Below are 13,155 nucleotides of genomic sequence, written 5' to 3'. Positions count from 1 at the left end.
ACTCCCAAAGTGCAAGAAGAAGTAGAATTTTTTTTTAGACAGCTGGCTTCAAATCATAATCCCAGATCAGATCTCAGCCTCCTGAACAGCTAGGATTATAGGAGTGAGCCACCAGTGCCTGGCCAAAGTAGAAAAATGTTCCTTAGGTCCCCTTTGGACTAGAGGTGGAGTCCAGACAACATTTCCCATGTGTCTTGGATGTGAACAGTTCAGGTACCACAAGGTGCCTTCACGAGCTGAATAAAATCTGAGAAAAACATGATAGAAGTACACAGCTTAGCCAGTGCTGGTGCCTCACGCCTAGAATCCTAGCTATTCAGGAGGCGGAGATCTAAGGATCATGGTTTAACGCCAGGCAGGGCTGGAAAGTCCTGACACTCTTATTTCCAAGTAATCACAAGAAAACCAGAAGTACCGCTGTGGCTTAAAGTGGTTGAATGCCAGCCTTGAGTGATAAAGCTCAGGGACAGTACCTAGGCCCTGAGTTCAAGCTCTACTATGGACAAGAAAACAAAAGACATAGCTTGCTCTGCTCTCTGTCAGGGCTTTACAGACCTAGAGAGGGAGAAAGAGGCAGAGGGTTAGGGTAGAATTAAATAAGCATTGTCTACAAATTGACAGCAGATCCCTTTCCAGAAAACAAATCTAGCCATCAAGCAATCTGTAAATCTGTAGCTCTGAGAAGGAAATCTACCATTTTTTCCTCAGTTCATGTGTCTTTTTTTCTTTTCTTTTCTTTTTTTTAGGGAGGGGTGTCAATCCTGGGGCTTGAGCTCAACACTGTCTCTGCATTTTCTGTGCTCAAGTCTAGCACTTTATCACTTGAGCCACAGCTCCAATTCTGGCTATTTGGTAGTTAACTAGAGAGAAGAGTCTCACAGACTTTCTTACCCAAGCTGACTTCAAACCACAATTCTCAGATCTCAGCCTCCTGAGTAGCTAGAAAAGTCCCCACCCCCTCTCTCTCTTTTGTTTTTGCCAGTCCTGAGGCTTGAACCCAAGGCCTGAGCACTGTCCTTGGGCTTTTTCAAGGCTCTACCACTTGAGCCACAGCATCACTTTCAGCTTTTTTTTTAAATGTATGTGATGTCGAGGAATCGAACCCAAGTCTTGGTGCATGCTAGGCAAGCAATCTACCACTAGGCCAAACTCCCAGTCCCTCTTTTTTTTCCTAAACCAGGCTGGTGACCTCCTGCTTATGTACAATACATGTGAATCATCTCAGCTTCCTTAGTCAAGTGCTTGGGGACCAATGAATTCTCAGGTCATCCGAGAAATGGCCAGTGTCTAAAATAAGAAGAAGGGCAAGAGCTGGAAACACAATATCTGGGCAGAGGCAGGTGGATATCACCTTTTAGACTTCAGATGGATTCTTCTTTTCTCTTGTTCTCTGTACTTCCTGTCTTCCCTATGCAGACTGTGGGTCAGAGAGAAGGTCCGAGGTTTGGGAGGAGATATAATCCTAGATGCCCACCTCATGTCTCATTTCAGGAACTAAAGAAACACACATATGTGTTCAATATGGGATCATCACACATCATGTGTGATGCACATGAGATGATTTGGTCTGTATTTTGGGGGTATACCCATGGGTCTGTGAGCCCTACATTTATGGAAAGGCTCCATGAGGGCACCGCTGTTCCGTTGTATGTTTGGACAGAAGCACTGTTGAGGAGCTTAATTTGAGCTTTCTAATAATCAGTTTTGAAATCAAACATACCCACAGCAGGGCGGGGCGGGGGGTGGGGAGAGGGCGGGGAGGCTATCTCTCTTAAGTGCTGAAGGACCAGGGTAGGGTACCAAAAGCATGGGAGTGGAAGGAACAGTCTTCTGAGTAGAACTTGGTGGTCCCTAATACATACAGAGCAAAAGAACTCATTATTATTTGGGCCTGAAAGATATTTTCAGGCACTTCTGGTAACAGACTGACTCTTGCCAAGCCATGACAAGCCTCTCTCCTTCCTCTGGAAGGCCCAGGAGAGAAGTGTTCCAGGACCAGGAAGCTTGGAGCTAGTATAGAGTTCAAACAGAGTTCAGTTAAACCCCAGGATGGTTTTGGTTTTTATTTTGGGGTACTGATGTCTGAATTCAAGGCCTCACTTTTGCTAGGGTGATTCTCTAACACTTGAGCCATACCTGCTTTTTGGCTGGTTATTTTGGTGATGGATTCTAGCCAAACTCTCAGGCCTGGGCTGGCCTTGAAGTATGATCACCAATTCCTCAACTCCTGAGTAACTGGATTACTGGTCTGAGACAGCTCCAGGAAGTTCAGGTACTCTACAAGCCACACCCCTGGCCCCAAACTCTAGAAACTAAGCCCAGAGTCATTTTTTTTTTTTTTTTTTTTGCCAGTCCTGAGCTTGGGCTCAGGGTCTAAGCACTGTCCTTGGGCTTTCTCAAGACTGGCGCTCTACCACTTGAGCCATAGCACCCACCTCTGGCTTTTTTTCTATATTTGTGGTACGGAGGAATTGAACCCTGCTCTTTGTGCATGCTAGGCAAGCACTCTACCACTAGACCAAACTCCCGGCCCCCCAGAGTCACTTATCTTGTTGGCAATAGAAATAACACAAGTAGAGCCCAGGTTTCCAGTGAAGAGTTTAATGGGACACAAAGTTTAATCATGTCCCCAGCTGAACATTTGGGCCAATTCATTTGCTATCTTTCTTGGGTTATGAGGTAAACATTTTTTTTTGTCTATATCTAAGACTAGATTCATATCAGTACTATATGTTCTTAGATGTTTCTGTCTGATAAAACTTGACCTTGACTGTTTCCTGAACAGAGTTTATAACTCTTCTAAGGGGAGGTAAACAGCCTGGAATTAAGAGCCTTCTCAGCACATTTAGATCAATTAAGAAAAGGTGTGGCTTTCGGTTGTTCATACTCATTTTCATTGTTTCTCCAGAGTAAATAAAGCAAGGTTAGAAATCACTTGATCAGTGATAACTTATCTTTCTTTAATTTCCTGAGGGGGGGGGGGTGTTTGTGTTCTGTTGTGTGTGGAGGGAGAGAAAGAACCAGAGTTAGGAAGAGGGAGGAAAGGATAAGGAACAAACATGCCATTTTGAGAGAAAAGAATTCCTTTGCGGATCTTCCTGGGAGAAAGGAGCAGGGTAAAGATGGGATAAGTCTCTCCCATGCTAGGAGTACAAGCAGATTCCAAACTAAGAACAAATAAAGAAGGATCTTTCAGTTGCATTTTCTTTGGAAAAAAGTCAGGACTTCTTTCTGAACTACATCGGAAACATGCTTTACCTTAAACCTACTGAGAGGAAGGGGATGTTCCAGAAGCGGCAAGTGAACTAACTGCTCTTAGCAAGCAACAAAGACATATCTTGTGCCTGAAACATCAACACCCATAGACTGGGGCAGGGTAGATACCCAAAGCTGCCAAAATGAGAGCAGCTTTCATCACCCCAGAAACTCTAGTGAAACCTCTCCTGCTTCCCAGTGGTAAGGTGTTTTGTTTTTCCTGATAGTATTTTTACCTCAGAAGCCATTTATCTGACTGGTCTCAAGTCCCAAGGGGCTGTCTAATTCTCTGGCTTTAGACTGTTGGAAGGGAAGGCCAAAGGCTCCTGTCAATCACCAAGGAAAAGTCACTGACCTACTGGCCCAGGAGAAAGGTGGTCAGAACTTACCAGCTGAGCATTTTATACATGATGACATAACAAGGCACTTTCCTTCCTTTTTCAGCACTGGGGATTGATCTCAGGATTTAGCAAGCACTCTGCTACCTTAGCCTCACACTCCAGCCCTATCAATGCTTTCAATTTCTGCCTTACTTGGTTTTTTCTCTCTGGCCTTGACAGTCCTCAGATCTAATATATTTTTTGCACACACACACACCACACACCACACACGCACTCTAGGAGTCTTGAGCTCTCACTTGGCTCTTTTGTTCTAGCACTTGAGCCCTACCTACAGTTCCAGCTTTTATTTATTTATTTATTTAGCCAGTCCTGGGGTTTGAACTCAGGGCCTGGACACTGTCCTTGAGCTTTCTCAAGGCTAGCATTCTACCACCTGAGCCACACCACTTCTGGCTTTTTCTGTGTATGTGGTACTGAGGAATTGAACCCAGGGCATGCTAGGCAAGCACTCTACCACTAGGCCACACTCCTGACTCCCAGTTCTAGCTCTTCACTGGATAGTTGGAGACAAGAATTTGTTTGCTTGTCCTAGATGACGCTAAACTGGGAACCTCAGATCTCAGCCTGCTGGTGTGAGTCTCTGCCATGTGAGTGGACATATTTACAGTAATTGGACACCTGACTTTCATGTTTCCTAGGAATATAAACAAGTCGTAGGCAACATGAGCAAGTATTACTAAGGGGAGATGGCCTCAGTGGTATCTGGATAGAGGCCTAGAGCTGACAGGTGAGCTGACAGGTGGTATGTTAGGAACATACCATGTTTGCCATGGATGCTTTGAAGGCTCAGGCCGGGACAGATATACTCAACAGGAGTTACATGTGAGAAACAGTAAATAGTTTTGCTGAGAAGAGAGTGAGGTGAAAGAAAGTGAGCAAAGCTTGACATGGTGGTTGGTAATGGAAGCAGTAGGTAGACTTTTGACCTCGGATGAATGCCTTATTTCTGTAACATATATGAAAAGGCCCATGTTCCCTTAAATATTCTCCTTACTCCCCAGGATGGGATTAGTTATTATTTAAACTAAACAATACAAAGTAAGTCAATGAAAAAATGTGAGTACCTACAACTCTAGCAGATAAGGGGTAAGAAAATAACTGGGGATGGGTCTGTATGAAGTACTACATGGAGGACTACTTGACCTTTTTTTTTTTTTTTTTTGGTGCCAGTCCTGGGACTTGAACTCAGTGCCCGGACACTGTCCTTCAGCTTCTTTTGTTCAAGGCTAGCACTGTACCACTTGAGCCATAGCGCCGCTTCCTGCTTTTTCTGTTTATGTGGTACTGAGGAATTGAACCCAGGGCTTCATGCATGCTAGGTGAGCACTCTGTCACTAAGCTGCATTCCCAATTCCTATTTGGCTATTTTCATATTCAGGAAATAAGCAGATTATTCCACAAGGTGTTTTTCTTCTTCTTTTCTGACTCTGGGTACTGGGGCTTGAACTCTTGAGCCACACCTCCACTTACAGACTTTCTTTTTTTTTTCTTCTGAAGCTTGGGCTCAACCACTTGAGCCACAACCAACTTTTTGGGTAGCTAACTGGTGAAGAGACTCTTAGACTTTCCTGCCTGGGGCTGACTTCGAACCTCAGATCCTCAGATCACAGCCTCCTGAGTAGCTAGAATTACAGGTGTGAGCGAATGCTGCTTGAGCTGCCATCCCCAAGTTTGTGGCTCGCACCTGGATGTCGGCCCTGGCACTTCTATTGCACTCCTCTTAGGTGTCTTCCACATCATATTTCAGATCTTTTCCTTCCCAGTTTGGCTTCTCAAGTCACACATTACTCCTCAGCACTCTGTCCTAAGTTTCTTCCTGGCTCCATGTTTCTCCATACTCTGTCCATGGCCTCCCAGACATTCCCGTGAGGCCTACACCTTTTCCTCCAGCCTTTCTGGACCAGACCTTAGGGTCCCTCGCTTTCTCTCCTCTCCCTGCTCGGTCCTTCAGTTCCATGGTAGCCCTGCCCCAGGGTCTGTCCTCACCTCTCGGATCCATCGCCCGCCTTATGACCCTCAGATCACCCCTGCCACCGTCTCCGTCCCCAACAGTGGGGGCTCGGGGCAGTGTGCTCCAGGCAAACTTGGGCCCCTCCAGGCCTCGGCCCACTCCCTCCCGCAGCCCACGCCTCCCCACCCCACGCTCCACGTCCCATCCCCGCAGGCCCCGCCCTAAGGCCCCGCCCCTCGCGCCTCCTGAGCCCCGCCCCTCACTCACCTGAGGCGTCTCCGCGCGCGCGCGCGCGCGCAGGGAAAGGATCGAGGGGGCTGCGGCGGGGGCGGGGGGGGGGGACAGTGGAGGGAAAGGGAGGAAATGGGGGTCCCCCACTCTGGCCCGGGCGGCCCAGCGCGGGGGAGGGGTAGTAGGGTCACTGAGGCGGTGGTAGCCAGGCCGAAGCCGGGACCCGGGTGTTCAGTGGCGGCGGCTTCATTTCCATCACCCCTGGCTTCACCTGAGGAGGGATTGACCCCCCCATGAGTTCCCCCCCATTACAGCCGCCCCCCTCCCGAGTAACTTCCGGTCCCACTACCAGGCGACAGGCGACCGGGATGAATACCGAGCATCCTCGAGCCCGGGAGACTGCTGGGGAAAAAAAGGGGGGGGGGGGAGAGGAGCTAGGGCCGACTAGCCGAGCGCCGAAAAGTTCAAATCCAGAAGGCGCCGTCGCCGGCTGAGGACGGCTCGTCTACCTCTCATCTACCCACATCTCGCTTAAAACCGGGTGCACATGTCCTGGCGCGGCTTCTCCCAGTACAACTCTTTCCCTGTCCTTCCTCAATTAGTTGTGATTCTATTCTCCGCATTCTTTGCTTCTCCTGTCAAGTCAGCGGGTTTGGTGGTACCAAGATGAAGTCCTGAAGTCAGTCACTTAGGCTTTAATGCAGATGCTGACTTCGGAGAAGGAAGACGTTTCTCTGACTTCCCACAGACTTCCCCACACCCTAGGCAGTTGAAGGTTAGTTTCCCAAGTCCCAACACCATTGTCACCTCCCTCTTGCCAGAAAGGCCCCAGAATAAAAATCTCAAACATACTTTATTGATTTAGAAAAAGTATCAATACAAAGAAGAGTTGTACTCCTTGCTGTGGGTTCTTGCAACCCCCTGGCTGATAATTTTCATGATTTTCAGTGAAAAATCGTATATATGTTTCTTTCATAAGCTACACACATTGCTGTGTGTGGCAAAGTAAGGCCTGGTTGGCAATAAACATTTGAAATGGAGAGGGCTAGGATGAGAACATAATTCTTGTATCCAGAATTTGTGTGTGTGTGTGTGCGTGTGCGTGTGTGTGTGTGTGTGTGCGCGCACATGCGCGCAGGCACTGAAACCAGGGCTTGAACTCAGGATCTTGTGCTTTTCTTTTGGCTTTTTCACTCACAGTTGAGGCACATCTTCATCTTCATCACTCACTTGAGATGTATCTCCAGTCCCAGAATTACTTTTTAAAAGAAAATTTCTAGGCATTTTGATCCAATCTGTTGGCACAGGGTTGTGTCAAAGGAAGCTGGTGTCTGAGTAGGTCAGTAGGGCTTAGTAAGGTATAGTACAGGATTGTGATCCAAGAAGTGGAGAGGAAGGAAAGGTTTCTGAGTGACAACAATAAGACCAAAGTATGGGTGGGGAAGGGGCTGCAGTGGTTCTGGGCTATAGATGACTCCATTCCACGCTCTCAAGGGGTGACACGGACATGGACACGGTGCCAAGCATTGCTGAGTACACCTCGAAGGTTCCAGATTGGGGCCACAGTATCTGGTTGTACATTGTAGCTGTCATCCACAGCCTTACAAACAATGTTCAATTCCTTTTGCCCAGCTGGCACAGGCACTTGCAGCTGCCACAAGCGCCAGGCCCAGGCCTTCCTGGGGCGTTGTTCCTCTCCATCCAGTTCAGCTGCCTGCCAGGTTAGCCCACCATCTAGAGAGACATCCACCCGGATCACAGCTCGGCCGCCACCACTCCATGCATACCCCTTGATGGTCACTTCTCCTGAGTCTACAGTCTGTCCATCCTGAGGCTCTGTGATGGCTGACTGGACAGGTAACTCCTGGATAGATGGGGCTGAGTCAAAGTCTACAGTGTCCCAGTACACAGATGGAGAAAAGCCTTTGTAATCCCGCCGCTGCCAGTGACTGTGACTTTCCTCTGTCTCCACACTAACTCTGCCCAGCCACTTGACGTGGCGGGCACCGACCACACCAGGAACCACCACCCGCACAGGGAAGCCATGATCACGAGGCAGAGGCTGACCATTCATTTCATATGCCAGCAGGACCTCGGCCTCAGGATCCAAGGCCCGAACCAGAGGGATGGATGCTCCGTAGGCAGTTCCAGTGGGGTCCGAATCCAGACCTTCAAAGCACACATGGGCCTCAGTTTCACAGAGCTGGTGACCAGCCTGGGCTAACACATCACAGAGCCGTGCTCCAGCCCAGCGTGCAGTGCTGATGGCCCCCGTCCTCCATTCTAGACCTTTTACCTCCTTGATCTGACTCATCTCAGAGCGACGGTTGCCAGCACACTGGACAGTGACTGTGATCTCATGTTTAGGAAACTTACGTAAGTCATCCAGAGACAAGGACAGGGAATGACCTCCAGGTGCTCCTACTATGTGCAAGTGATAGGTCTCTGGGTCCAGATTAGGTACAGGCAGATGGTTTCGAGTGAAGAAGATAGAATTGGGAGTAATGTAGTTTTCTGTTAACAGCTCAGGAGGAGGTTCTGCATTAAAAGGGCGCTGGCTGTTGACCTTCAGGGCTGGGTGACGTACAGGATCTTCAGCATAAGGATCAGAGGTTTCTAAAGTGGGGGCCACACTGTCTTCTGGGCTCAGCTCCCCAATTTTATACTGAGCCAGTAACTCACGCACATGGGACTGGTTATGTACAGCATAGAGGGCCCAGTAGGGCTCCAGGGGACCTCCAGCCGCTAGCATCAGCTTGGATGGGCCACCTGGGTGTAGGTCTACAAATTCTGTGACATCAAAGACATCAGAGCCCAGAGTCACCCAGATCCCAGTCTGAGGGCTTTTGTGGGAACATACCTCTTCCTTGGTGTAAATTCGTGGTGATTCCTGAGTAGCCTACAGGTAGGGGAGATGCAAAATAAAAGAGAACAGAATATCAAATCAGTCTAGCTCAGGCTAGGAATGTGGAAGTAGAGTGCTTGCCTAGTATGCATGAAGCCCTGGGTTCGATTCCTCAGTACCACATAAACAGATAAAGCCAGAAGTGGTTTTGTGGTTGAAGTGATAGAGTGCTAGCCTTGAGCAAAAGCAGCTCAGGGATAGTGCCCAGGCCCTGAATTCAAGTCTCAGAACTGGCAAAATTAAATAAATCACTCTAGGTCATTATAAGCCAACTCACGGCCTTAGCCATCGGGTAAGGAAGGTGGAAGACAACATCTCTGCTGTGCATGAAGACAGTGTTGGCATGGGCTCAGTGTAACAGGAGGAAAATGGCTCATGTCTGGAATGGGGAGTTTACTAGAAGTTCACAAGGACCACTCTATGCTTGTGTGTGTGTGTGTGTATGTGTCTGTGTGCCAATACTCTAGGCTTAGAGGTTGTTTTTTTCATTTATTTACATAGCTCTGGTGCTCTTTCACTTGAACCACACCTCCATTTCCCACTTTTTGCTAGTTAGCTGGAAATATGAGTCTCATAGACTTTCCGTCCTAGGCAGACTTTGAGATGTGATCCTCACACTTCAGCCTCCAGAGTAGCTAGGATTACAGGCATGAGCCACCCAGAGCTGGCTAACCCCTTTGTTAGGATAATGAAAACCTTTTCCCACTTACCTTACATCGGTGGTCATGATAGGCCAATACTGCACCAAGGCCTAGTAAGGCTCCCATGGCTCTCCATCCCCCAGTACTGGAGTTACCTCCAGAGGTGAATCTGGGACTCTGGGGCTGAAATGAATCATTTGCAGAACAGGCCTGAATGCACAGCCTTGAGGGAGTTGACTTCAGTCTGGAAGAGAGATATCTTAGTAGTGAAAGTGCCAGTGAGGTTCTGGGATCTATCTCTCCCTAATCTTGGTTCCTTCAGTTGGAATTCAGTTTCTTCGGAGATGAGGTGGACAGGTAGAATGTGGATTTTCCTTTCCAGCTAGTATATCTGACAGGTATGGGAGATACTAAGTACTAGGAAGGGATTGCCTACCTGGAGGTCTGTCTAAGACCCAGGACCAGCGCTCTGTGTAGCAGCATCATGATGGTAGACCTGTAGGAGGAAGATCCCAATATAAAGACAAGAAAACCTTTTTGAAGAGGCATTAGAGGGGCCGGGAGTTTGGCCTAGTGGTTAAAGTGCTTGCCTAGCATGCATGAAGACCCGGGTTCGATTCCTTGGTACCACATACATAGAAAAAAGCCGGAAGTGGTGCTGAGGCTCAAGTGGTAGAGCTCTAGCCTTGAGAAAGTCCAAGGACAGTGCTCAGGCCCTGAGCTCAAGCCCAGGACTGGCAAAAAAAAAAAAAAAAAAAAGAGGCATTAGAAGGCCCAAGGGAGTAAGAAAAAAAAAAAAAGATCAGTAAGGAACTCTGAACAAATGGGGAGATTTGAGAGTTAGGGGTGGTAGCATCCAATGGCTCATAGAAAAAATAAGAGTTCTTCAAAGATAAGATTGTGCTGAGAGAAGTGAAGGGGGGGACAGAGAAATGGGGAACAGATACTTCTAGAATCATCTTATCTCCCACTCACCACTCTTTAATTTTCAGCTATAAACAACAATGCCTGAGGCCATGAGATAGCGTCTACTGCCTAATATACCAATTTAATTCTTACTTTATTATTAAAAATTCATTATTATTACTTTTTGTTTTGCCAGTCCTGGGGGTTGAACTCAGGGCCTGGCACTATCTTTGAACACTTTTTGCTCAAGGCTAGCATTCTGCCACTTGAGCCACAGGTCCACTTATAGCTTTTTCTGTGTATGTGGTACTAAGGAATCGTATCCAAGGCTTTATGCATGCTAGGCAAGCACTCTATCACTAGGCTATGCTCTTGGCCCATGATTTTTTAATTTTTATTTTGTAGTGTGTTGGGTGCTGGAACCAAAGTTCTCACAAATGTTGGACAAATATCCTACCTTGAGCTACCCCTCCAAACTCAGTTTGCTTGTAATTATTTTTGTCAACAGAGCCAACTAAAGGTCAGATTGATGTTAACAGAAAAAAAGAGAAAAGGGTGAAAAACATAGTAGCAGTACAATGGGGTGAAGGACCCCAGATTCTTGAGGCAAACTGCCTTGGTTTTATAAAACCTTTTAACTGGTTTCCTGGACAAGATACCAAAGCCTCTCTGAATTTGCATTCTCATCTCTGAAGTAAGATCTACCTTGCAAAAGTGGTATGAAGAGTCAACAAATAATTGTCTTTCAAGGCCTCCCCAGCCACCACCCTTCCCATCAAAAAACAAATTGACCTCGCTTGGAAAATTGAACCCCAACTTGGAATCTCCACCCAGAGTCTAGGTCATTCTAGTAAGCTCAGCAAATCGAGGGAGTCAACGGCCAGGGTGTCAGGGCATGGGCTAGAGAAGGAAGTTATTTTTTCCGCTCCGAGTCTGGCAGCTTAGTGGCTCTGAGCAAAGCACTGACAGAGCAACATGGAGGTGAGAGGATAAGTGTACCCGATGGCTGATGAGATGCTAGGAGTGGGGGGGCTCACCACTGGGGAGGCAGAAACATGGGAACAGAAGCAAGTGCATGCTTTACTCCACCCCCCCCACACCGGTCAGGACCCTCAGACTCCCGGCCACCTACCCTCAATTGCACCAGCCTGGAGCCCTAGGTTTGGGGGGGGGGGGTACGGCCCCCGGCTGCCACTCGGTGGCGTGTGTAGCAGGCCCTCGCCCCCAGGGGAGCTTCACACGGGACAGCACGCAGTCCTCGGGCGGGGCGGCGGGCCCCGAGCAGCCACCCCGCCGCTGCCACAGGAGGTCTGGCAGCAGTTACCCACCCTGCAGTTCCAGCAGCACCGGGGGTCCCGGCAGTGGAGACACCGGTCCCGTTTACTGATTTAGTTATTTAGTGAATTCCAAGGCCGCCCGCCCCGGCCCTCCCTCCGCCGCGCTCGCCCGGCCGCAGCCCCCCCTTACCCCGGTCGGCGCCAGCAGCTCCGCGGCGTAGCCGGCCCCGCACACCCGCGGAGCTCCGGGAGGGGCGGGTCGGGTCGGGGCGGGTCGTGAGTGACGCAGCGAGCCTGCTAATGAGGGCGGCCCCCCGCCCCCCGCCCCCCGGCCCAGCAGCCCCCGCCGTGGTTATTGGGCCGCGGCCGCCAGGCTCGCCCGCGCCAGCTGGAGGGCGGAGGCGCGCGCGCAGAGCGGGGCTCCCGGAGTCCGAAGCCGGAGCTCCTCGCCCGCTAGACAGCTGTTGGCTTCGATGGATCGGAAGACCCGCACCCACGTCAGACGGCGGGCGCGGGTGGTGACGAGGGCTCCCGAGCTGGGGTGGGGGACCGGGACGCCCCGCCCTGCGCAGCTGGGGGTCTGGGCGGGACCGGAGCTGCCGGGAGCGCGTCCCGCTCCCCCCGCGCGAGCTCCACCTCGGCCCCGGGGGTTGAGCTACGAAGGCCCTGTTTTGTGTTTTAGGGAAAGCAAGATCCATTGCTCAGTTCTCTCAGAATGCCTAGTGCCTGTGTTCCCCGCCAAGGCCAGCGAGTCAGAATGTGGCTCGGGATTCGGGCAGGCCAAGCTATCTTGATCCACAACAGAAAGCCCCCCCTCCCCCCTCCGGGCCGGAGCAGGTCACCCCCGCCTGACCTTTGCCTTTCTGACTAGTAACCTGATTTTCTTGTGAGTAACCAGCTCATGTAAACCCCAAGGTTTCCCCTTCCCCTTCCCACTTCTTTGTGGCACTAGTCTGGTTCTGATGGTGGCCTGCAAGAAACTCCTTTAGCCCCTCTAAAAAGTGGTCTTTGCAACCGGGCGCGGTGGCTCACGCCTGTAATCCTAGCTACTCAGGAGGCTGAGATCTGAAGATCAAGGTTCAAAGCCAGCTGGGGCACTAAAGAACACCCAAGATTCTTATCTCCAATTAAAAACCAGAAAATGGGAAGTAGGGCTGTGGCTTCAGTGGTAGGGTGGTAGCCTTGAGTTGAAGAGCTCAGCGACCACACCCAGGCCTTAAGGGTAGGGCGGTAGCGTAGATCTGAACAGCTCAGGGACAGCACCCAAGCCCAGAGTTAAAGCCCCATAACACACACACACACAAAGTGGTCTTTGAGGGCTGGGAGTTTGGCCTGAGACTTGAACTGGGGGCCTGGACACTGTCCCTGAGCTTTATTGCTCAAGGCTAGTGTTTTATCACTTGAACTACAGCTCTGCTCGTCACTTAAGTGAAGATGAGTCTTCAGCTTTACTGCAGGGGCTGGCTTCAAATTGTGATCCTCAGATTTCAACCTCCTGAGTAGGATTACAGACATGAGCCACCTGCTCAGCTAGATTTCAATTATTTGCTTTATTTATTTTTTAATTAATATTCTTTTTTTATTGTAA

The 13,155-nt window shown here is 49.5% G+C and overlaps 2 protein-coding genes across 2 annotated transcripts in view; both read right to left on the bottom strand.

Annotated features, from left to right (window-relative positions):
• Ikzf4 (IKAROS family zinc finger 4) overlaps positions 1-6,189 on the bottom strand; it is a 36,629-nt gene extending 30,440 nt beyond the window's left edge. The window contains exon 1 of the mRNA XM_090327162.1: positions 5,875-6,189. The gene's annotated coding sequence lies outside the window, so the exon portion shown is untranslated. The remainder of the gene's footprint in view (positions 1-5,874) is intronic.
• Positions 6,190-6,978: 789 nt separating this feature from the next.
• On the bottom strand, positions 6,979-11,886 carry Suox (sulfite oxidase). The gene is made up of 4 exons (XM_090327150.1): positions 11,758-11,886; positions 9,821-9,880; positions 9,454-9,628; positions 6,979-8,737 (listed from the first exon to the last, which is right to left on the bottom strand). Exons 2-4 carry the CDS (start codon positions 9,868-9,870, stop codon positions 7,328-7,330), a joined length of 1,635 nt encoding a protein of 544 aa, XP_090183276.1. The 5' UTR covers positions 9,871-9,880; positions 11,758-11,886; the 3' UTR covers positions 6,979-7,327.
• Positions 11,887-13,155: the final 1,269 nt, after the last annotated feature.

Source organism: Megascapheus bottae, chromosome 2 (genome assembly GCF_031878675.1).
Source record: "Megascapheus bottae isolate mThoBot1 chromosome 2, mThoBot2.hap1, whole genome shotgun sequence".
Lineage (NCBI taxonomy): Eukaryota > Metazoa > Chordata > Mammalia > Rodentia > Geomyidae > Megascapheus > Megascapheus bottae.
Note: the sequence above shows the minus strand (reverse complement) of the source record. Positions and strands in the feature narration are given on the sequence as shown.

Bases quoted from the DNA above. Each gene is read 5' to 3' on its own strand.
- Suox (XM_090327150.1), bottom strand. From the start codon at position 9,870: ATGATGCTGCTACACAGAGCGCTGGTCCTGGGTCTTAGACAGACCTCC. The intron at 9,629-9,820 runs GTAGGCAATCCC...TCTCTCTTCCAG, and splicing joins GGTCTTAGACAGACCTCCAG to ACTGAAGTCAACTCCCTCAA. The intron at 8,738-9,453 runs GTAAGTGGGAAA...CCCTACCTGTAG, and splicing joins ATCATGACCACCGATGTAAG to GCTACTCAGGAATCACCACG.